General features: G+C 40.8%; 1 protein-coding gene across 1 annotated transcript in view; it reads right to left on the bottom strand.

Annotated features, from left to right (window-relative positions):
- ccdc18 (coiled-coil domain containing 18) overlaps positions 1 to 25847 on the bottom strand; it is an 81418-nt gene that overhangs the window by 1992 nt on the left and 53579 nt on the right. Inside the window, exons 9-18 of the mRNA XM_080836609.1 lie at positions 24174 to 24284; positions 17694 to 17804; positions 15820 to 15954; positions 14297 to 14374; positions 12257 to 12373; positions 9714 to 9865; positions 8668 to 8831; positions 3332 to 3545; positions 2146 to 2245; positions 1920 to 2036 (exon numbers count right to left, since the gene is read on the bottom strand). Of these exons, the coding sequence (XP_080692735.1) occupies positions 1920 to 2036; positions 2146 to 2245; positions 3332 to 3545; positions 8668 to 8831; positions 9714 to 9865; positions 12257 to 12373; positions 14297 to 14374; positions 15820 to 15954; positions 17694 to 17804; positions 24174 to 24284 (1299 nt within the window). The remainder of the gene's footprint in view (positions 1 to 1919; positions 2037 to 2145; positions 2246 to 3331; positions 3546 to 8667; positions 8832 to 9713; positions 9866 to 12256; positions 12374 to 14296; positions 14375 to 15819; positions 15955 to 17693; positions 17805 to 24173; positions 24285 to 25847) is intronic.

Genomic DNA, 25847 nt, shown 5'->3' with positions numbered 1-25847 from the left:
AACACTGAATCATGATTATGATTATTCACGGTTTTTCTTCATAAGACTGAAGATTGGATATTTAAATGTAAAATCTCATAATTAATGTAGAATCAACACATCAACAATCTGCATTTAAAGCAAAAACAACCTCTCCCTACGCACTGGGATCATTTTTGAATGATCATAACTAATCACCTATGTGTAGCCAACACCTACAGTGGGGAAAATAAGTATTTTAACCCCTACCGATTTCGCAAGTTTGGCCACTTGCAAAGAAATGTGTGATCTAGAATTGTATTGGTAGGTGTATTTTAACAGTGAGAAACAGAATATCAACAAAAAAATTCAGAAAACTGCATTTTATAACATTTATGACTTTATTTGCATTTGATGCAAAAAATAAGTATTTGAACCCCAAGAAACAGCAAGAATTCTGGCTCACAATGACCAGTTATGTGCCCAAGAAGCACACAGATTAGTCCTCATTAAGTCTAACAAGGTACACCTGATCTCAACTGGTGACGTTTATAAAAGAAACCTGTCCAAAGAATCATACTTCACACCTTCAACCTCACCACCATGGGCAAGACCAAAGAGTTGTCCAAGGAAGTCAGAGAAAAGATTGTAGACCTGCACAAGGCTGGAATGGGCTACAAAACGATTGGCAAGCAGCTTGGTGAGAAGCAGACAACTATTTGTGCGATTATTCGTAAATGGAAGCAACACCAAACAAATGTTAATCGCTCTAGGTCTGGGGCTCCATGCAAGATATCCCCTCGTGCGGTATCAGTGATCATTCGAAAGGTGCAGAATAACCTCAGAACTACACAGGGGCTTGTAAATGATCTCAAGGCAGCTGGGACCACAGTCACCAAGAAAACCATTGGCAACACACCACGCCGTAATTATTTGAAGTACTGCAGCACTCGCAAGGTCCCCCTGCCAAGGAAGCGCATGTACAGGGCCATCTGAAGTTTGCCATTGCACACTTGAATGATTCTAAGGAGGATTGGGAGACAGAATATGGTTAGATGATACCAAAATCAAGCTCTTTGGCATCAACTCGACTTGCCGTGTTTCACAGGGGGGGGAATGCTGAATATGACCCCAAGAGTACATCATACCCACCATCAAGCATGGAGGTGGAAACATTATGCTTTGGGGCTGTTTCTCTGCCAAGGGTACAGGTCGACTCCACCGCATCAAGGGGACTATGGATGGGGCCATGTAACGTGGAATATTGGGCTTGAACCTCATTCCCTCATTCCCTCCCATTGAAAAAATGCAACCTTAAAGATTTGGAGAGGATCTGCAAAGAGGAGTGGACCAAAATCCCTCCTGTGTAAACCTGGTGACCAACTACAATCAACGTCTGACGTCTGTGCTTAACAACAAGGGTTATTCCACCAAGTACTAAGTCATTTTTGTCAGTCAGTTTGGCTAGGGGTTCAAATACTTATTTTTTGCATCAAATGCAAATAAAGTCATAAATGTTATAAAATGCATTTTTCTGGATTTTTTTGTTGATATTCTGTTTCTTGCTGTTAATATACACCAACCATTACAATAATAGATCACACATTTCTTTGCAAGTGGCCAAACTTGTGAAATCACCAGGGGTTCAAATACTTATTTTCCCCACTGTATGTTTACAAAGACAGAAATGTTTGGTTTATTTAAACAAAAAAGAGATTTATTGCATTCATACTAACTAGACTCATATTATTGGTGCTGGCAGGCCTCAGACTCCAGAGACATAAAATAGTCTTTTTCTATTGATCAGAGCCAAAAAGGCCAAATCAAATCGACCATGATTCAATGTTGTCTAAAATAAAAAAAGGTGAAAACTTCTAAGGGGGATAAATATATTTCTTATAGGTTTAATCACCACTAGGTCAATTTCTGACTGAGTAGAGGAATAGAAGGATGTTGTGTACCTCTTCATGTCTGTCCTTTAGATTTGCCCCTGTCTTCTCCAGGGCTTCCTGTAGCTGCACCACCTTCATCTCCATCTCCATGTTATGCTTACGGATCAAAACATCGAGCTGGCCCAGCTGAAAATGTAGAAAGAGGTACAGAAATATGTGAACATGAGTTTAGAGTTGTATAATAGATAAAGCAATTCAAATGATTTAACGTGCATGTGTATGATTGGCCAGATACCAGTTGTGCTCTTTGCTGTAGCTCGTCCTGATGTTCCTTCAGTGCAGCATCCATGTTGAACACCTCATGGTTCCTCTTCTCCAGTTCCACCTGACTTTCTCTGCACACATTACATTGAACAAAAACTCTCACCACCTGTGTCACCATCTTCTCTGATTGAGAGATTATGAGCCCAATCATTTTCACTGATCACTTTACTACTTCTTATATTGGCTTTCTTTCTCTTTTTGGCTTGATGTTCAAAATGGCATTCTTCTCTTAGGTTGGTAGCATTACAAACTATAGTGCACCACATGGCTATTTGATGCTAGTTGTTCAAGTTGGTTAAAGTGACTTTCTGCAGACTTAACATTCCGTTTGCATATACCTTTGTAGCTGATAACTGGACGCCCTCTGTTCAGATTACCTTGAGTAAGTTCATCAAATATATGCTATGGTACCCTCATCATCCATTCTAATGACGTGTCAAAGCCATTTCAATCTTCTTTGAATAATACGTATTACGTAGCTTTAAATTAGCTTTAAACAACAATGGGATGTTGTGAAATATGGAACTACAACTTCAATGTGCCTTGTGCCTGTTGAACTGCTATGTGCAGTTCTGGCTAGCTGTCAGCTAGCTAGCTAAATGAGTTTCACACGCCATACCACAAGCAAATTGGGGGCAGTATATCACAAGGTTTGTCCATTACTTCCTTCTCTCTGTTGCAGAAGTAATCCAAATGTTTGGCCAAGACTTGAGAGGCTAAAGGCTGCATCTAGCATGAACAGATTTATATGATTGAAAGACATCTAGGCGACCATTAGAGTCTCCATGACCACCGAACGATATTTATACGTTAAATAGACTGCATTTATACAGCACTTTTCTACTCAGAGCACCTACAGCCCTTTACAGACTAATGACTCAGACATCTTGCCATTCACACACCAGACAGAGGCTCCTATCTAAGGTGCCAACCAGCACATTTGCAGTCAGGGGTTCAATGCCTTGCTTTGACACTTAGTACCATGACCAATAATCTGCTGACATGCTTGCAGTGCGAATTGCAACCTTTAAATGAACATGTTAGAAAAGGGCAAGGGGTGGGGGGATTTTGTATTGGGCCAGACATCAGACACTATCGCTGAGGATACTTCAGGAGAGCGTATAGTACTGGTGATAGCTGAAGGGGATGCTGCTTACCTGAGCGCAGTGGAGAGCTTCTCCATGTCAGCCTGCTGCTGTTGAGAGGTGAGGTGTGTATGCTGGAAAACTGTCCGCAACTCTTCAAGATGCTGCAGCGTGTTTGCAAACTCTGCCCGCATCACCTGCAACTGCTGCTCCAGGGTCTCTGCACGCTGCACTGAGTCGCATTGATTCAACTCACTGCGCTGCAACTTCTCCTCCAAGATAACCACTGGAAGGCAAATTCATGAACAAACACATTATATTTATCAAGTATTTATCAAGTGTTTTATATTTATCAAGGTCTGAAATTTGTAATTATAACTATGCTACTGTGAGACTCAGGGATGGATAATGCATATGCTATGAACGTCTTTTGGAATGGAAATGAGCCCTAGTGACTAGTGACTACTAGTGACTGTTTATGGCAGAGATAGTGACACACACACACTCTGAATTTTATCTCTGCATTTTACCCATCCAGGGTAGTGATACACACAGTGAAGCACACAGTGAAGCACACTAACCCGGAGCAGAGAGCTGCTTTTGAGCGCCCGGGGAGCAGTGATCGGGGTTAGGTGCTTTGCTCAAGGGCACCTCAGCCGTGGATGTGGGGATGGGAGAGCAGTGCTCTACAACTTCTCCCGCCCACATTTTTCCTACTGGTTGGGGATCCAACCGGCCACCCTCCGGTTACCAGCCCGAAACCCTAACCAGTAGGCCACGGCTGCCCCTTTTGCGATCACAGAGTTTTTTGTCACCAAAGATTATAGTGTTTGCCTTTGGGAGCGCCATTAAAAGGAAAAAACCTACATGGACTCTCAAACGTTTCTGTTGGTGAAACTGGTGGCACACGCAGGCATTTCAGAGTTGGTAATCCTAATAAGGGCCTAAGACAGGGGTGTCCAAACTTTTTTCAAAGAGGGCCAGATTTGATAATGCAAAGATGCTAGGGGGCCAATCATCCCTTCGGACATATTTTAACCATAAAAGTTACATGCAAATAATACACAATTTACATTGTCACAATTATCATTATATTTCAAATGGCAATGTAACCAAATACAAGCAACTCAGGCAGGCGTGAAAACTGTAAAAACACAATTCTGCCTTTCATTCATATCTGGAGTCAGAGAACATTGAACAAACTACATGAAATACTTTAACTTTCATGAACTTTATTTCAAACAGGAGTTATAAGGTCTGTTGTCTGTTAAAACATGTGAATTTTGCTCTGTCTTTTACATGATCATTCAGTAAGTAATAGTTTGTGTCACATCTATAGGTACATAACATCAACAGTTATAGCCAAATCTTATTGAAGAGTTTAATAAAATAAGAGCCATAAGTCCAAGTGCATATATTAAATGTGCTTTTGGACTTTCATTGTTAATAGCGACAGATGTTACTGTTCAAAGCACACATAATTTCAGATTGACCAAGAAACAGACAACTTGTTGACACTAAGGAGAAGGGTGGTACTGATATCTGGATTTCAGTGAACAGGCCAGGTCGGGTTTGACGGCACTGGTTGAGATGCGTAAAATGTCACGGAAGTGGGAGTCACTTGTTTAAATTCATGACAGAGAATGTCTGCTCACACAAATAAGCTATGCTGAACAAGGCAACCGTCTCTTGACAAATTAGGCAAACACAATTGCCTCAATTTTCAGAGAAGAAATATTGCAAATCCCATTTCTCATGAAAGTGGCTGTCCTCACTGTCAACTTTACTCTTTTTACTTGCCACTTACTTGGTAGAAATGATCGGAGAAGGGTTCGCGCCAACTTGTGTTTGAAAGTAGGTTGGACAAGTACTAACCATAGACATAGAATATCACACTATTGCCTTGTTCTCGCCAGGCGAACATTTGAACGATGCCAAAGTAAAATGAATTGTTTACTGATATGCTGATCATTGAGTGCACGGTCAGTTGTAATTCCTCGGAGCGACTTTCATGATTAACCAGCATGCTCAATTGCGTCACACAGTTGCTCAAATACATCCTTGGCTGTGGTACGGCCTTGCATTGTTTTTAAACAGAGTATTTCCTCTGTCACTTTAAACTGGTTGTTAACAAGGCGGACAAAAATCGTGAGCTGAGCATTATAATTTATATCAGTACTCTTATTGAGAGCCAGAGAATACGCACTGAAACTTTTGCTTTTGACACACAGCTAGATTTATTTTCCGATAATGACAGTAGGAATATACTAGCCTGGATACCATCCTGAACTCCGCCCACAACATTTTTGGTCTGGGAGATTCAGTCTGGAGTCGAGCTAGTTGGGAGGGATTAAACGTTTCAGAAAAGTTGAGAAAGCAATCTAAACCAATCAAATTGTAAGGGCGGGCCTTATACGTTGATGGACAGATCAACCAACGCTTGAGTTGAATTAACCGGTAGATTCGAACTCCGACCAAGATGGCCGCTTCTCGGGAGCTTAGTGGGGAATATTTTATGTGAATTAAGCTATCTACACGACTTTTTAATGTCTACATTGACTCGGTTAGTTGTGTATGTGCAACACGAATGTTGCAGAGTATTGTTTGTCTTAACTAAAGCTCTCTAGACCATTATTGAAAGGTTATGCTAACGCGTATACAAAAAAAACATTGAAACAAATGGTAGCTTCTAGCCTTGAGTGCTAATTAAGTAACGTGAGCAGGCATATCTCAACAGATATTGATAGCGCATTCATTTTGAAAGAGGAACAGAGAAACGCGACCAAGGCATTTGTCGATTGAAAAGATGTTTTTGCCGTCCTTCCTACAGGATCATAGCCTGACGATGTCATACTCATAATTCTAGTCAGAGTATGAGTCTGAGACCGAACCATTGGGCTGTGATTATGGGGCGTGTTCCAACGAACCAGGAAAGAAAATTCCTCTTCGCTGAATTGGATACCTAGAACCAATAAGAGCAACGTAGTGTATTACCATCTGATAGATTAAACTTTTACCTGATCCCGTAAGAAGGACGGCAAAAACATCTTTTCAATCGACAAATGCCTTGATCGCGTTTCTCTGTTCCTCTTTCAAAATGAATGCGCTGTCAATATCTGTTGAGATATGCCTGCTCACGTTACTTAATTAGCACTCAAGGCTAGAAGCTACCATTTGTTTCAATGTTTTTTTTTTTCTAAGCGTTAGCATAACCTATCAATAATGGTCTAGGGTGCTTCAGTTAAGACCTACAATCCTCGGCAACACTTGTTTTGCGTATACACAACTAACCGAGTCAATGTAGACATAAAAAAGTTGTGTAGATAGCTTAAATCATATAAAATATGTCCCACTAAGCTACCGAGACGGCGCCATCTTTGTCCGATGTATAGGCTATTCTATCTATATCTGTCCATCAACGTATAAAGCCCGCCCTTACAATTTGATTGGTCAGATCACTTTTCTGGGCCGTTTAACCTCTCCCAACTAGTTCAAGTCCAGACTGAATCTCCCAGACCAAACATTTTGTGGGCGGAGTTCAGGCTGGTATCCAGGCTAACGGGATCAGGTAAAAGTTTAATCTATCAGATGGTAATAATATGATGGTTGCTCTGATTGGTTCTAGGTATCCAATTCAGCGAAGAGGAATTTTCTTTCCTGGTTTGTTGAAACACGCCCCATAATCACAGCCCAATGGTTCGGTCTCAGACTCATATTCTGACTAGAATTATGAGTATAACATCGTCAGGCTAGGAATATACAGTCGTGGCCAAAAGTTTTGAGAATGACACAAATATGCATTTTCACAAAGTTTGCTGCTTCAGTGTCTTAAGATATTTTTGTCAGATGTTACTATGGAAGGCTGAAGTATAATTACAAACATTTAATAAGTGTCACTGGCTTTTATTGGCAATTACATAAAGTTAATGCAAAAAGTCAATATGTGCAGTTTTTTTTCAAAACCTCTGCAATCCGCCCTGGCATGCTGTCATTTAACTTCTGGGCCACATCCTGACTGATGGCGGCCCATTCTTGCATAATCAATGCTTGGAGTTAGTCAGAAATAGTTTTTTTTTTGTCCACCCGCCGAGGATTGACCACAAGTTCTCAATGGGATTAAGGTCTGGGGAGTTTCCTGGCCAATGGACCCAAAATATCAATGTTTTGTTCCCCAAGCCACTTAGTTATCACTTTTGCCTTATGGCAAGGTGCTCAATCATGCTGGGAAAGGCATTGTTCATCACCAAACTGTTCCTGGATGGTTGGGAGAAGTTGCTCTCGGAGGAAAAAGCCACACTTTTGACCGTTTACCTTTTGCTATTTTCTCTGTTAAAAGGTTGTTGGTGAGATCTGTTTGTGCTTGCGCTGTTAAATGCTGCCTGCTTCACTGTCATAAGACTGTTGCTATGAAAACACCAATGAGCGTGAGCGCCACAAGACAAAGTTAACATTGGGAGATGGGGCAGTTTTAAATGTGACCCACAAAATATACCTGGCAACAAAATAAAAAATAATTCATACAGATCATACTCATACAAACATACGCCACTCACGTTACTGCTAGTTAGCTATCGCTAGTTTTCTACTGTTTTGGAACCAGCCTCCGTGTTTCTAGCCTGGTGACACCAGCCTACGTATTTCCGCCTGAATTGATTTCAAGCTCATACTCAGTCTCGCCTAACCCCACCTAACATCGTTTCCAGGCTTCACCCTACAACCGCACCAATCAGCGAACAGTTCAGAGCTGTGACGCAAAACTCGCCTTGCCGAGGTGCATGTAGTCCTGCGGAGTTTGTAGTTTACCAGCATTGTCTCAACTCTCGAGAACATCAGAAAATTAAAAGGAGAACAAGAGGATTGTCTTGTAAGTTTTATGATTGGAAAGGACGTCGTAGCTCTTCTCCCAACTGACTTTGGGAAGAGTTTAATCTAACAGATGGCCCCGTTAGTAATGGAGAGACAGACCGAATGCTTACCAAACTATGCTGATTGGTTAAGGGAACTCCAATGATTTTAAACCTCAAGCTAAGCACCCGCCCATCTCGGAAACGAAAATGCATGGGGTTGTGCCAGACTGACTGACGAAAAGAAATGGAGTCACAGGCTGGTAATGGCATTGGTACCGGTTCTCGGTACCCAACCCTACATAGGTGTTGAGTAGCTGACTTCAATTATGTTTCCAATACGTTAAATGACTGGACTACTTGCGGAATGATATGAAAGATCTGAATAAGAAGCACAAAACCTGTTGCCAATGGCAGCGTTAGAAATTGGGGTGGCCCATTTAAATGAATGGAACTTTATGCAATATTCTGAGGAGCCGGGCCAGATTTGGCCCGCGGGCCGGGAAACCCATTTGTGTATTTGACTTTAAATGGAGCATGTGTGTGTATGCAGTGGAAACATACCAGCCTCACTCTTCTTCTTTAACAGGCGGTGTGTCTGCTTGATCTCCTCCTCTATTTGACAGAGCTGAGAGGCTTTGGAGCTGCTGTCCTTCCTTAGACGGAGCAGCTCCAGCTCCATGTCACTGAGCTCGCCCCGACATCTCACCATCTCAGCACTGAGCTTCCTGGACAGAGGACACGTCTATACATTAACACTGAGCTCCCTGGACGGAGGACACCTATATACATTTAAACTAAGCTCCCTGAGGACACCTATACACATTAACACTGAGCTCCCTGGACAGAGGACACCTATATACATTTAAACTAAGCTCCCTGAGGACACCTATACACATTAACACTGAGCTCCTTGGACAGAGGACACGTCTATACATTTGCACTGAGCTCCCTGAGGACAGGTAAACACATTTACACATTAAGACACACAGCTACATTACTGACAAGGACACAATACAATTGACTTAAGTTACCCTTCAAAGCACACAAGAACAACACAGGAAGTATTTCACACCAGACTATAAGAATGAGAAAATACTCAGTAATATTTTGATTCATATCAGAATTACAAAGTATATTCACAAAGAGTGCAATGAATTAATAAAAACAACATATGGCAACATATACATGGTACAAGGGAAAGACAAAGACATATAGGAAATATATAAAAAACAGAAAAACTAAGAAAAACTAAACCTGCCAGTAAAAGTAAGTAAAGTGAAATAAAGAGGATAAAAGGGGATTAAAGTTCAGCCTCTGGGTTCTGAAAAGCACCTTGGCCAAAAGCCTCAGTCAAAAGACTTGCACTCATTTTATTATTTATTTTATTTTGCTTTCTTTTTTTTTTTAAATGTATAGCTAATTTAAAGCACAAAACAATTCCAGTCAACTAGGCTTACAGATGCAGTCCGCAATCCTAATTCAAAACACTAATTGGCTGTTTAGCTCAAATATTTAACATTTCACCAGAACTGAGACTCTGCCTTTAAAGAATCAAGAAGAATAACAAATTAGTTTGAATGGAAGCAAGTAATTGGGGGGTGTCGTACGTGATCGAGTGAGAGAGATGTCCTGCTTGGTGACCGGCCTCCTTCAGCTCCCTCTCCTTCCTGGTCAACTCTCCTGCCTGGCGACGTGCCTCCTCCTCCTCTCTGTGTCGCTCTCTCTGCTCCTGCTCCACCTCCTTCTGCAGCTCCGTCACCTATGAGAACACCACAGTTACGCTAATAAGGCCTTTAGCTCCTCCACCTATGAGAACACCACAGTTACGCTAATAAGGACTTTAGCTCCTCCACCTATGAGAAGACCACAGCAAAGCTTATAAAGACTTTGCTAAGCTACATCACACACAGTAACAGTGCTTTTGGTAAAAGAGCACAGCTAAGGTTAAAAGGTCATTAACAATGTGTTATCACTTACAAGGGTATGAAAAATTCTAATTTTTCTTCAAAAAGGACATAATTTCCCCTGGTCTATTGGTACCTTGCAGTCATATTCCTAGTATCTCTGAGAAAGTAAGGGGTTTCCTTGCTTAACAGCAATTATGGTATGGGTTGGAATGGTATGGGTTGGTATTTAGGTGTCATGTGTCCCTTGTGTGGCATCGCAATTTTACACACAGGAAGAGGAAGTAGCTGGCATGGTTTCAAGTAGCCTAGGCCTAGTTGACTCTAGATATACTCTATGTATTAGGGCTGAACAATTAATTGCATTTGCCATAAAATAGCGATATGATAAAGCGCGATTTTCTAACCGCAACATGCGCGATAACACGTTTTTTTCTTTTTTCTTAAGATGGTACATTTTGCACACAGTGTTTGAAAAGTGCATGCCTTGTGATAATACTTGCAATGACTTTGTTTAAATTACTTAAATACACAGTGGCAAAGCCACCGATTTGTTGTTCTTGTTTCTGTAATGAGCTGTTAAATAAACATGTAAAATGTGGGAAGAATATTTTACACTGAATGTATCTAAAATTGTGTGGTCATATTTAAATCATTCATTACGTTTTGTTGGGGGAAAAAATTGGATAAAAAAAAAATTAAACATATTACATCGCAAATCGCAATATTGGGGGGGGGGGGGGGGGGTGGATCGCAATTCGATTATTTTCAGTTATTGTCAGTTTTCACGATGCTGAAAGATGCTTAAGGGCTTAATGGTGATTAATGTATGCTTGTACATTGCAAACAAAGTTGTAGAAACCAGTGCACTGCCTAGGCGGTGGTTGATGCTGTAGGGCTTTGCCCACCAAAGCTTGCAAAAACTAGTGCAATAGGCCTTAAAGATGGGTGAAATGCATTTTGATTTGATGGTCATTTATTTGACTTTTGCTAACTAATCGACAATGGTATCAGCCTATTCATTTAATTAAAGGGAAATCTTATTTAACATTTATATTCTTCACATTAATCTCGGCCACAATAATCTCATAGATTAACATGTAAACTTTGACAGCCCAAAAAAAAGTATTCCATAATAGACAGCAGAAAATTACTGTTTCTCTTCTCCGGTCTGGAGTAACTAATGACTGAAGACAGTTGCTATGCACATAGCGCTCTAAATCAAAACCGTTTTTTTGTCACCAGTAAAAAAATATTGACCCAAAAAGATGAGAAAATAGGACATAGGTTAAAAAATACTGGAGTTCCCCTTAAGACACCAAGCTGATGCCTATCCAATTGGGCGAGATCACCAAAATTGTATTGAAGCTCTTGTAAGGCTAGTACCAGTATTGTCTTACTGGCCCTCATTAGTCAAGTATTAGCATTTATACACAATTATTTGGTACCCATCCAAAGTACTGTTATCCTTACATTATCAGCTGCCTCTGTGTGAGGATACAGCTATTGGCCTTACATTTATTGGTGCCGTCCGAGTTTGGATAAAACATATATGACCAAAAGTCAAAACTGGACTGATTTCCCCCCATTTTTTGTCCCCAGTAAAAAATACTGACCAAAGGCCCTATCCCTTCAAGATGCAGAAAAATGAATCCACGCATTTATCACTTTGGAACTAGACTACTGCAATCCTTTGTTTTGGTGATTGCTTTGATATGACTGGTAAAAGTGAGATCTGATTCTATTTGAATGCCAAGATTTCTGACTTGGTCTTTGGTTTTTAGAGCCAGTTTTGCAGAGGCGTGTCCTTTATTAATGCTGTTTCATTATCTTTAGCCCACACATCCTTCCTATTGGTTACTACCCCCACTGTTTCATTATCTTTAGCCCACACATCCTTCCTATTGGTTACTACCCCCACTGTTTCATTATCTTTAGCCCACACATCCTTCCTATTGGTTACTACCCCCCACTGTTGGTAAATTGTATATGCTCGTTTTATACAGCTTATGTTACGATAAGTGATTTAATTGTATTGTTGCTGTTAGCCTGGATATAGCCTGGGTGCCAGGGAAGTTCTATCTGGCAATCCTCTGTTGGGGCGAACATATGCCCGCACCAGAGCTGCTCATACAAATCAACATCCTTCCTATTGGTAACTAGCCCCACTGTTTCATTATCTTTAGCCAACACATCCCTCCTATTGGTTACTAGCCCCACTGTTTTATTTTATTTTTTGAACTCACCTCATTGCTTTTTAGTTGTAACTGTCTCACACACTCCTGATTGGCTTCCTGAATCATCCGGTGGCAATGGACTAGCTCCTCCTGACAGGAGTTGAGCTCCGCCTCCAGGCTCTTCACCTGATGGTCAAGGGTCACACAGGTGTCAGTAATCTTTGAGATGTCAACACCAACAGTAATCACACAGATGTCAACACCAACAGTAATCTTTGAGATGTCAACACCAACAGTAATCTTTGAGATGTCAACACCAAGAGTAATCACACAGATGTCAACACCAACAGTAATCTTTGAGATGTCAACACCAACAGTTATCACACAGATGTCAACACCAACAGTAATCTTTGAGATGTCAACACCAACAGTAATCTTTGAGATGTCAACACCAAGAGTAATCACACAGATGTCAACACCAACAGTAATCTTTGAGATGTCAACACCAACAGTTATCACACAGATGTCAACACCAACAGTAATCTTTGAGATGTCAACACCAACAGTTATCACACAGATGTCAACACCAACAGTAATCTTTGAGATGTCAACACCAACAGTAATCACACAGATGTCAACACCAACAGTAATCTTTGAGATGTCAACACCAACAGTTATCACACAGATGTCAACACCAACAGTAATCTTTGAGATGTCAACACCAACAGTAATCACACAGATGTCAACACCAACAGTAATCTTTGAGATGTCAACACCAACAGTAATCTTTGAGATGTCAATACCAACAGTAATCACACAGATGTCAACACCAACAGTAATCACACAGATGTCAACACCAACAGTAATCACACAGATGTCAACACCAACAGTAATCACACAGCTGTCAACACCAACAGTAATCACACAGATTTCAACACCAACAGTAATCACACAGATGTCAATACCAACAGTAATCACACAGATTTCAACACCAACAGTAATCTTTGAGATGTCAACACCAACAGTAATCACACGGATGTCAACACCAACAGTAATCTTTGAGATGTCAATACCAACAGTAATCACACAGATGTCAACACCAACAGTAATCACACAGATGTCAACACCAACAGTAATCACACAGATGTCAACACCAACAGTAATCACACGGATGTCAACACCAACAGTAATCACAAAGATGTCAACACCAACAGTAATCACACAGATGTCAACACCAACAGTAATCACACAGATGTCAACACTAGGGCTGAACGATTTGGGAAAATAATCTAATTGCGATTTTTCCCCAAAATATTGCGATTGCGATTTGATATGCAATTTTATTCATTTTATCCTCTTTTTTTTCCAACAAAACGTACTGAATGATTTAAATATGACCAAGGCTTTGAACCGGTTCACGGAACGAAAACGAAAACCAGAAACTTTTGATGTTTTGCTAGGAACAGAAACGAAACCAGAAACTTTCAAAAAAAATATGTTCCGGATCAGAATCGTTTACCTAAAATAATGGTAACCGGTTAATAACGTTATTTTTTCGCTCTTTCGCAAGATTCCTAAATGCAATATGATTGGTGATGTTTTCTTCCGGTCGTTAACTTAGATACTAGAGAACAGTGCCACGCGCCGCCAGCTGGTAGCCTTATCGGATCAAATCTATGCACAAGCTGTAGCCACCAGTCTCTCAAACTCAATCTTAAGAAGAGGTAAATATTGTACCAAGTATCTCACACATGTTTGTTTTAAATAGGAATTCTATAAGATAGGCTACGAATTTCCAATGCATTGTTGTAAAAATCTGCAGGGTCAAGTTAATGAAATTATAGCTAAGTTGGACAGTTAGCATTGGCAGTAGACTACCTTGCTATTGCCCAGCATAACCGACCCTAGTTTGTTAAGTCTTAATATAAAACGTGGGCTAATACGGTAGTTCTCATATTTGGAATTTTAACTTTTTTGTTCAGATGGGAAGACATTGCGAGAATCCTATGATTGATTTTAATTGTTTAAATGTAAATATTTGAATATGTGGTGATTGTAATACATTGTCATCTAATGGTGTGAACGTATTTAAAAATACCAGGGACTTGCCTTAGTAGCAGATTCTGCAGCCCTTTTTTTGCAGTGCTGCAAGGCCTCCTCATTCCGCTTGGTTGAGGCATTGCTTCCCTGTGGAGGAGATGAACATCAAGTTTATTACTGAGTGCAGATTCTTATTTCAAAAAGCTTTTCCCATATCCATTTTAAATGGAGCACAACTACGGTACCGTTATTTCCTGAATATTCACCACAGATTATATATTGATTTAGCAACATTTCTGGAGCCCTGCGTTTAATAGTCGGGTGGGTCCTATACACGTGAAAGACATACAATCCCAATTATCCCAATATTGGATAGATAACACATTTTCATTGTCAAGTCACATTTAATCTACTTTAACGATAAATTAACAGGTGCCGTGTATTCCCACCAGACTGTATTTAATGGGATGCTATGGAGTGCGAACCTCTGCCAGAGGTCATCCACGGCCACTGTGAGCTGTGGACACAGTGATACCTGGAACAAGGAACCCATTTAATTAACCACCATAATATGTTACTATGCAGATAAAATGTAGGCTATGCGGCTAGGCTAAACGTAGCTAGTTGGATCTTGACTACTGTCTTCTGTCACTTTATTAGCGTGCTCGTGTCTTCTTTTTTTTTCAGTTGTCTGTAGCACCGTTAAAGCACCACCAACAGGTGTGGGGGATGTACTACAGCGGATTCAATCCGATCCGCTGGGTTCATGTACACGCAAATTTCTCTTGACCCGGCTCCGCCTGCACGCGATTAAAGATTGGATCCGTGTGAAAAATGAACCCGGGTTCGGGCAAATAGATTAAACAGTGATAGATTAAAGTGTGGCTTGTTAATGTCATCCATTTCCTTACAACATCGATTTAATTAAGATAGATAGATATATAACCTTTAATTAATCCCATCAGGGAAATTCACGTGTAATAGCAGCAAGGTAATAGGAAGATATATCCCAATACAAACAACTAAGCTCAGTAGAAAAATGTAAGTCACGGAAAAGGAGCCACGTCATACATTAAATTTGTTGTTGCTGCTATGAAGTGAAGCAGTGGGGTTAATACGGGTTAAGCCTGAGGTTGCGAGGCGATTACGTGGGGCAATGTCATCATCAGATTAGAAAGGGTTGCGGATAGGCGTGCAGACGAACACAAACCTTCGGACAGATTCGAGTTTACTCACTTTGGACCCCCGATTCGAAGGACACAGTGTGCGGATACAGTGGGTTCCTGTGCACGATAGGGCTATCGGAGACTTTACTATCCAGGTTCAGGCAAACTAGATTTCGTGTGCACTGGGCTCTAGACTCTGTATGCACGGGGCCTTAGTCGAGGCAAAGATAACTGTGTATCTTCATCTAAGCACTTTATCTTTCAAGTGGGAACATGTCAAGAGTAGAAAAGGACAATGATAGGCAAGCAATACTCTCAGTCATTGTAAAGGATACACTAGCAATATTCTCAGTCATTGTAAAGGATAAACTATCAATATTCTCAGTCATTGTAAAGGATAAACTGACATCAGTGTATATGACTAACTTCAGTGAGCCGCTCCAGAGACATCTGCAGAAGGCTGGCTGCATGCTGGGCCTCTTCTGTCTGTCTCTCTCTGAGGCATACGGTCTGTTCCAGCACCTTCATCTCACTCTGCTTCTGATCCAGGGACAACTGCAGCTGATACAAACATCAATTCACAGAGACACAGAATGACACTAAAATTAAAAGTATTTAGAAGACTATTTCATCCAATGATTAAGAAAACATATTTAACATATTTTTCATTCATAATGTGAAAATCTATGTATAATATGCACAAACAAATAAACATAACATAAACAATGATCACAACAATAACAACCATATAATTATGAAAAAATATAAATAATAACAAATATTAAGGGGCATCTATCGACTAGATCAGCATTAATCTTAATAAAAATCCTTATCCTAATATAAATGTTACATTTCTAGAGCCATTAAACAGATACACTAGTAAAGACACAAGTCTTGGAGATGCGAAGGGTCTGCACTGTGTATTTCTGTGGTCCAAGACCTTTTTCAGGTGGGGTTAGCAAGGTTCTGGCATGCCTTTTAGGTCATGAGCTCAGTAGTTTAAGCAAGACTGCTTGTGCTTGAAATGTATGCTTGCTGGAAGTTAATGTGGTAACAATGTGACCAGCCATTGTATTGCTCTAGAATTGAGCTTAATCTTCCACTTATTTGTGGCTAACTGACTGGGCTCCCTGGCCATTGACATATGCAATATGTTATTACTTTGATCTCCCCCTGGTTAATGTTGTGCTCAGGTAAAAGTGTACACACCCACTCACACACATACACACACACAATATGTAATTACAATTATCTCCTCCTGGTTAATGTTGTGCTAAGGTAAAAGTGCAATATGTAATTACTAGTGCTGTCAAACAATTAAAATATTTAATCGCGATTAATCGCATTTTAGTCATAGTTAACTCAAAATGTATCGCAAATTTTTATTGTATTTGAATGCTCTTATCAACATGGAAAAGTGGCTTGGCCTGCTTTATGCAATGTTTTATTTTATTGAAAAACAACATTGCCAAACAGGGCAGAACAAAATAAAATTATAAAGTGCACATTTCAGATAAACAAGGACTCAGCCTATAGTGCAGTTAAACCATGGCTTAATATTTTCTTTTTTTCAAGTTTGCTGTGAACATAGAAGTCAGGCCTCTTATTTCAAAAACAATGAACCGTAACAGTTAGGTTACCAATAAAAGGTAAGCCTACTACTTCTGTGCTTTCAGCCAGCTGCCTGTTGACATTTTCAGATAATAGTAAAGCTCGCTTCTTTAGCACAACACAACTTTTAAAGGTAAACTTTCTATTCAGAAGCTTTTTATCATCCATTTCGCCGTATCGCGCTCACCATTCACTGAAACGTAACGTTAGCCAAATACACAGTGTGGGTGGGCAAAAAGAACGTTAATCTACAACGCGTTAATCGTGCGATAAAAAAATTGACGCCGTTAAAATGGGTTTGCGCTAACGCCGTTAATAATGCGTTAAACTGACAGCACTAGTAATTACTATCATCTCCTCCTGGTTAATGTTGTGCTCAGTGTAAAACACACACACACACACACACACACACACAGAATATGTTTTTATTATGGTCTCCCCCTGGTTAATGTTGTGCTCAGGCAAAAGTGTAATTTCAATGATCTCCCTCGATGATGGCATACTAGATGAACTTTTTTAAATTTTTGTTTTTCTAGCAGTCTAGTAAGGTCTAGTGGACCTCGATAATATATTGTTGTACAATCATAAAATGTGTGCAAAATTCCAATTGATATGTAACAAGAATTATTGTATGTTGACACAATCTTTTTTTAATGTGACACAGGATGCTGTTCCTCATTGCATCTTACCACTTCCATCATGTCCGTGTGTTTCTTCATCTTTTCAGAGTGGACTTCTTGGATGTTCTCAAGAGCTTGTTGAAACTCCCGCTGTTTTTTGTCAAGGACACTAATCTGATCCTGCAGGAGGAGAAAATATTGTTTGTTTCAAAAGCAAGCGTCCTTGTGTGTGTCCTTTTGTGTGTTCTGTCCTTGTGTGTGTGTGTGTGTGTGTCCTTTTGTGTGTTCTTTCCTTGTGTGTGTGTGTGTGTCCTTTTGTGTGTTCTTTCTTTGTGTGTGTGTCATTTTGTGTGTTATGTCCAGTGGTGCCACCAAGGGGTGGCTAGGGGTGGCTGCTGCCACCCCAAAATCATTCTTTGCCACCCCATTTGCCACCCCAAGACAAATTTTATTATGCATATTTATTTTAAATATTTAATGTACTCGAGATTTTTTTTAAATTCACAATAGTTGTTTGTAATGTGAAAACGATTTTGTAGCAAGATACAGCGCGCTGCTCTTGCTGACATTGTAGCTAGCTCCCCCTCCCTGACGTTGCTGGTGACTGCTATGAGAGATTTGAAGGAAACGTGGAAGACGGAGACCGTAGTAGTACAAGCACTTGGACAACACCTTTTGAACAGCACTTGGACAACATTTCCGACGAGAAAACGTCTAGTGGGTATGTATATCACACAATGGTGAACTCTCAAAGGAAATACATACATATGTTTACTTCATTCTTAAAACTGAACTTACTCATTACGTTTTTATTATTGTTGAATTCACGCTAGCATTGCTAAGCGGGAAAGTTAGCATAGCTAACAACTAATACTGAAATGGTGTGTCAATTTTCAGAGGATGAAACAAAAAACGGAAAAACAGCCAGGGGAGAATGAGAATGAGGAGGAACAGGCAATGAACTGGAAGAGGTGGATAGATCAGGGACAGAACACGCCATGTCAGCGACGGTAAAGGTAAAGTTACAGAGATAAAATAGATATCCTTGCTACTGAAATGGATATTTCAGATAGGCTAACATCAGTAATGTAATGGCATCATGTTTCAATATACCAGGAATCCGAAAGTTTGATAGGAATGCCTGAGGATTGATTTCGGTTGAGAAGATTAGGCTACATGTTTTTGGTCATTTGCTCTATCAAAGTGCAATCTTAATTTTATTTTCAAGGAAAAACAAAGCAATCCAATTTCTGCAAATTCATTGCAAATTAATGTATCTGAACTGTTCATGTATTGTCCATTGTTTTTTCAATGTTTCATTTCTGTTCATACAGATTTTGTTGAAAATGGCAAGCTTGTGAATATATTTAGGCAATATTCTAAGATGGAACTGTTTAATTGTTTTAATAGTTTAACTGTCTATTTAAATGGACCTATTATAACCTGTGCTGTAAATCTGTGCACTGCACAATAAAGCAATATCAAAAATATTTTTGGGGTGTTGTTCATTTAAACATCAAAATTAAACTACAGTAATTGTCAAGGAAAAGTACAGTTATATAAATGGTACTACTATTTAGCTACTGTGAAATAGGCTACTGTATAGTATACGTACACATGTAAAACAAGATTGCTTGTTTGAGAGTTGCCATTAACAGTCAAGAGATCAAAATATGTCTGTATACACCATATTACATAGATATAGATTTATTAGAATAAATAGTACATTATTAAATTGGGTTATTTTTTTTATTTTTTTTTGCTGTGGCCCTGGAATAACTTTCTGGAGGCGCCACTGGTTATGTCCTTGTGTGTGTGTATGTGTCCTTTTGTGTGTTCTTTCCTTGTGTGTGTGTCCTTGCGTGTGTGTCCTTGTGTGCTCTTGTGTGTGTGTGTCCTTGTGTGTGTGTGTGTGTGTCCTTGTGTGTGTGTGTGTGTCCTTGTGTGTGTGTCCTTGTGTGTGTGTATGTGTGTGTGTGTGTCCTTGTGTGTGTCCTTGTGTGTGTGTATCCTTGTTTATGAGTGTGTGTGTGTGTGTGTGTGTGTGTATGTATGTGTGTATGTGTGTCCTTGTGTGTGTCCTTCTGTGTGTCTGTTTGTCATTGTGTGTGTGTGTCCTTGTGTGTTTCCTTGTGTATGTGTGTGTGTGTCCTTGTGTGTGTGTCCTTGTGGGTGTGTATGTCCTTGTGTGTCTGTGTGTGTCCTTGTGTGTCTGTGTGTGTCCTTGTGTGTGTGTCCTTTTGTGTGTTCTGTCCTTGTGTGTGTGTATGTGTCCTTTTGTGTGTTCTTTCCTTGTGTGTGTGTCCTTGTGTGCTCTTGTGTGTGTGTGTCCTTGTGTGTGTGTGTGTGTGTGTGTGTCCTTGAGTTTGTGTATGTGTGTGTGTGTGTCCTTGTGTGTGTGTACTTGTGTGTGTGTCCTTGTGTGTGTGTGTCCTTGTTTATGAGTGTGTGTGTGTGTGTGTGTGTGTGTGTGTATGTGTGTCCTTGTGTGTGTCCTTGTGTGTGTCCTTGTGTGTGTGTGTCCTTGTGTGTGTGTGTGTGTGTGTGTGTCCTTGAGTTTGTGTATGTGTGTGTGTGTGTCCTTGTGTGTGTGTACTTGTGTGTGTGTCCTTGTGTGTGTGTGTCCTTGTTTATGAGTGTGTGTGTGTGTGTGTGTGTGTGTGTGTATGTGTGTCCTTGTGTGTGTCCTTGTGTGTGTCCTTGTGTGTGTGTGTCCTTGTGTGTTTCCTTGAGTATGTGTGTGTGTGTCCTTGTGTGTGTGTCCTTGTGGGTGTGTATGTCCTTGTGTGTGTGTGTGTCCTTGTGTGTGTGTGTGTCCTTGTGTGTGTGTGCGTGTGTGTGTGTGTGTCCTTATGTGTCTGTGTGTGTCCTTGTGTGTGTGTGTCCTTGTGTGTGTGTGTGTCCTTGTGTGTGTGTGTGTCCTTGTGTGTGTGTGCTTGTGTGTGTGTCCTTGTGTGTGTGTGTGTGTGTGTGTGTGTGTGTCCTTGTGTGTGTGTCCTTGTGTGTGTGTATGTGTGTGTGTGTGTATGTGTGTCCTTCTGTGTGTGTGTGTCCTTGTGTGTGTCTGTCTGTCGTTGTGTGTGTGTGTCCTTTTGTGTTTCTTTGTGTGTGCGTGTGTGTGTGTCCTTGTGTGTGTGTGTGTCCTTGTGTGTGTGTATGTCCTTGTGTGTCTGTGTGTGTCCTTGTATGTGTGTATGTGTGTCCTTGTCCTTGTGTGTGTGTGTGTGTGTGTGTCCTTGTGTGTGTCCTTGTGTGTGTGTGTCCTTGTGTGTGTGTGTCCTTGTGTGTGTGTCCTTGTGTGTGTGTGTGTGTGTGTGTCCTTGTGTGTGTGTCCTTGTTGTCACTTTTTGAGAGGGTCTCTTTTCTTCACCACGTGAATTTGGCTGTATCATAGTGTATTTTGGCAAACTTTTTATATTTTGGCAAACTTTTTATATTTTGGCAAACTGTTTTTATTGTGGTGGAAGTATCTCATATTTTATAAGTTTCTGTACACAAAATGCAACCCTTATAAAATAAAACCAAGGCTGAATAGGTGACTTTCTCAGTCAGGGTCATGCCAGTGGACTGGGTCTCAAAACCCATTGACAGCAGATTCTTATTCCCTTGGACTTGGGTGCTGGCTGTTTTTTGTTTGATGAAAGATGTGTGTCTTAACATCATAGAGTCCACTATGGGCAATGCTAAATGTGGACCGACATATAGTGCAAAAGGCATGACTGGTAGACACAGGACTTCAACTAATAGAAGTGTATTCCTTGGTATAACTCTGGGAGAAAGTCTGTTTCCTAAATGGCTTCTTCTTTTTTTTTCAGACATAACTTTAGATTATAAAGTTTGCATGCTATATTAAAAAACGTATAAAAAATGAGATTGTTCGTCCACAACAGAAAGATTGAGCTTAATGAAAAGACTCAGTAAGGCAAATTGAGTGAAGTAAGAAAGGAGCTCGATTAGACGGAATACTGTCACGTGGAAAGTACTGCTCAACAACGACCAGAAGAGCAGTGACAGCAGCGGTGCTCATGTCAGTTTGATGCCACGGGGATGACAACAAATGCGGTCTGTTCCAACTTCAATATTTTGCTTAACTGAGTCTTTTCATTTAGCTCACTCTTTTGACAGAAATATACCTTGATTCGAATGGAAATTCTCTGTTAACCATTCGTATTGGTGTTAGAAAAATATATTGCTCGAGTCAAGAAAGTTGTATTCTTGATCATTAGTTTAATATTGTTTGATTGGGGTTCCATATTAAGCAGTAGTTGATTTAAAAAGAAAACATCACAGAAACGTACCCCAATCGGTTGGTGACGGCCATTTGTAAACTTAGAGCAGATGCGACAAGGTAACTTTATCCATCAACGTCAAAAGTAAATAGTCTTCATAATACGATAAAACACAATCGCTTGTGCGCACTTAAATAGATTAAAATGAACCGAACTTCCCTATTGGTTTAAGTGTCGCTGCAGCTATAATATCAACCAATCAGCTCAATCGTATCGTGTCTGTCAATGTAAACAAAAATGGCGCCCTACCAAATCATGACCCATTTTTGCTTATTTCTCGAGTTACCGCAAATATTCTATCATTAAATAATATTGCAAGTTGACCCTAAATTCGTATGAATGAGTCATTTTATTTGTATCGCCGTATTTCCACCATATTTTCGTATTAGTACGGATCAATTCTTACGAGTTGGCATCACTGTGTATGTGTGTCCTTGTGTGTGTGTGTCCTTGTGTGTGTGTCCTTGTGTGTGTCCTTGTATGTGTGTGTGTGTGTGTCCTTGTGTGTGTCCTTGTATGTGTGTGTGTGTGTCCTTGTGTATGTGTGTACATGTGTGTTCTTGTCCTTGTGTGTGTGTGTGTCCTTGTGTGTGTGTCTTTGTGTGGGTGTGTGTGTGTGTCCTTGTGGGTGTGTGTCCTTGTGTGTGTGTGTCCTTGTTTATGAGTGTGTGTGTGTGTGTGTGTGTATGTCTGTATGTGTGTCCTTGTGTGTGTCCTTGTGTGTGTCTGTCTGTCGTTGTGTGTGTGTGTCCTTGTGTGTTTCCTTGTGTGTGTGTGTGTGTGTGTCCTTGTGTGTGTGCCCCTTTGTGTGTGTATGTCCTTGTGTGTCTGTGTGTGTCCTTGTGTGACTGTGTGTGTCCTTGTGTGTGTGTGTGTCCCTGTGTGTCTGTGTGTGTCCTTGTGTGTGTGTGTTTCCTTGTGTGTGTGTCCTTGTGTGTGTGCTTGTGTGTGTGTCCTTGTGTGTGTGTGTGTGTGTGTCCTTCTGTGTGTGTGTCCTTGTGTGTGTCTGTCTGTCGTTGTGTGTGTGTGTCCTTTTGTGTTTCTTTGTGTGTGTCCTTGTATGTGTGTGTGTCCTTGTGTGGGTGTATGTCCTTGTGTGTCTGTGTGTGTCCTTGTATGTGTGTATGTGTGTCCATGTGTGTTCTTGTCCTTGTGTGTGTGTGTCCTTGTGTGTGTCCTTGTGTGAGTGTGTCCTTGTATGTGTGTGTGTGTGTCCTTGTGTGAGTGTGTCCTTGTGTATGTGTGTCCTTGTGTGTGTGTGTCCTTGTGTGTGTGTGTCCTTGTGTGTGTGTCCTTGTGTGTGTCCTTGTATGTGTGTGTGTGTGTGTGTCCTTGTGTGTGTCCTTGTATGTGTGTGTGTGTCCTTGTGTGTGTGTCTTTGTGTGTGTGTGTGTGTCCTTGTGTGTGTGTGTCCTTGTATATGTAGTGTGTGTGTGTCCTTGTGTGTGTGTGTGTGTGTGGTGTCCTTGTGTGTGTGTCTTTGTGTGTGTGTCCTTGTGTGTGTGTGTCCTTGTATATGTAGTGCGTGTGTGTCCTTGTGTGTGTGTGTGTGTCCTTGTGTATGTAGTAGATGTGTGTCCTTGTATGTGTAGTGTTTATGTGTCCTTGTGTGTGTGTGTGTGTGTGTGTGTGTGTGTGCGTGTGTGTCCTTGTGTATGTAGTGGATGTTTGTCCTTGTATATGTAGTGTGTGTGTGTGCCCTTGTATATGTAGTGTGTGTGTGTCCTTGTATGTGTAGTGTGTGTGTGTGTGTCCTTGTGTATGTAGTGGATGTGTGTCCTTGTATGTGTAGTGTGTGTGTGTGTGTGTGTGTCTCCTTGTATATGTAGTGTGTGTGTGTCCTTGTATTTGTAGTGTGTGTGTGTCCCTTGTATATGTAGTGTGTGTGTGTCCTTGTGTGTGTGTGTGTGTCCTTGTGTGTGTGTGTGTGTGTGTGTGTGTGTGTGTGTGTGTGTGTGTGTGTGTGTGTCCTTGTGTATGTGTGTCTTTGTGTGTGTATGTGTCCTTGTGTATGTAGTGGATGTGTGTCCTTGTGTGTCCTTGTGTGTGTGTGTCCTTGTACATGTAGTGTGTGTGTGTCCTTGTGTGTGTGTGTGTGTGTCCTTGTGTGTGTGTGTGTGTGTCCTTGTGTATGTAGTGGATGTGTGTCCTTGTATATTTAGTGTGTGTGTGTCCTTGTGTGTGTGTGTGTGTGTGTGTGTGTGTGTGTCCTTGTATATGTAGTGTGTGTGTGTGTCCTTGTATACGTAGTGTGTAATACCAGAAGTTCCTGCTCTAACTGAGAGTTCCTCCTCGCTGCCTGTGAGTAAGCTGAGCTCTTCTCCAATAGCTGTTTCTGAAGAATCACCAGACAAGACTTCATCTTCTTCAGCTGCAATCACACACACACACACACACACACACACACACACAATATTAAAAGACGGGGTAAAAAATAACTTTTCTAATCATTATGACCTGTTTGAAGTAAACGTTTACAGGAAAGAGTATATAAGCTTTTCTATATGTTTTGTTTACAGCCACATCTACCAATCAGTAATTGAACACCTGATGATAAAGTATAATACCTAGCTAAAATTTCTACCTCTTGTGCCATGTTCCGATATCAATACTTCCATGAGTATTCTTATACGCAGTACACTATCCGCACTTACTAAGTACGCAGATTCTCAGCAGGTGAGTGTTGTTCCAAATCTAATACTCCGTGGTGCACTTACCGGAAATAACAGAGTATACCTCCCTAAGGAATTCAGAAAATTCTTTGTTAATCAATCACGGCATAATTGCCCCCGCTCGTCAAGCGAAAAGTGTCTGATTAAAAGTGCACCAACGGGCTATTCCCGGGTGGTGGAATAGCCTGTGTAACGAGCGCCTGGAGCCTGCCACCTGCCCCCGCTCGCCAAGCGAAAAGTGTCCCAATTTAGTGCCTCTTCGTCGGTCTAACTACAGTCCCGGGTGGGGGGATAGCCAGCTGCTTAGCATAACTGCTATTCCGAACCAATGGTAATGCTACCAAGCTAGGCTAGCTAGGTATGCTAACTGTCGGTATACATCGTTAAAAACCACCAAAATACTCATGTCACTGGCTTTAATTTGAGAATGGCATGTTAGTAGTACATTTGATATCAGTACAGTTGTTTAATTACTGCTGATATTGACATTTACGGTCTGTAGCCTTGTGGTCTACTGACTCTGCTATCGTAGCCAACGTAGCCATTATGTCCGCCATTGATTTCGAAATAAAACGAAAAGCTCTGCCTGGCTCCGCCTCTTCCGCTACGTAAACAAGATGGCGGCCATTGAGGGTGGAAAGTGTACCTGGTTCCACACTCAGCGTTTTGACCGTTATGAGGGCGACATCCGGGTCCTTTGGGTATACTTCTTTTCGCCGCGATCGAAATCGGAAAACCCTACATACTCAAATTAAGGATTGTAGGTACGGGAAGTATGGATATCGGAACATGGCACTGCCCTTCCATTACGTCTACTTGGTGACAGACAGACACATTTTCTCCATAGGTGCTTACTTTTCTACCCAGCTATCTACAAACTGGCCAATGTTATGAACTAAATGGATCAGATCTAATCAGCTGAGACAGCCTTGCCTGCCTTATTCTGTGACAATGTTGGTGACAAGATTGGGGTGGGGGCAGTCTGTTCAAACATACTGTATGTCAGTCAGGAGTAAGAATATTAATCAAACTCAATTGTATTGATTTATATAGCACCAATATAGCAGAATTTGTTAATACTTCAAAGTGTGACAGACTTATACGTACACACTGTTTCTCTTCACTATTGAGATTGAAGACCTATTGAGACCTATTAGCAGAAAGATTCGGCCAAAACTAACAAACATCAGTAGCCCCTTATACATGTGTCAATGTGATCCGATCACATGGCGTCTGTTCCGATAGAAACTCGCGATGCGGTT

This window comes from Sprattus sprattus (genome assembly GCF_963457725.1).
Source record: "Sprattus sprattus genome assembly, chromosome: 4".
Taxonomy (NCBI): domain Eukaryota; kingdom Metazoa; phylum Chordata; class Actinopteri; order Clupeiformes; family Clupeidae; genus Sprattus; species Sprattus sprattus.
Note: the sequence above shows the minus strand (reverse complement) of the source record. Positions and strands in the feature narration are given on the sequence as shown.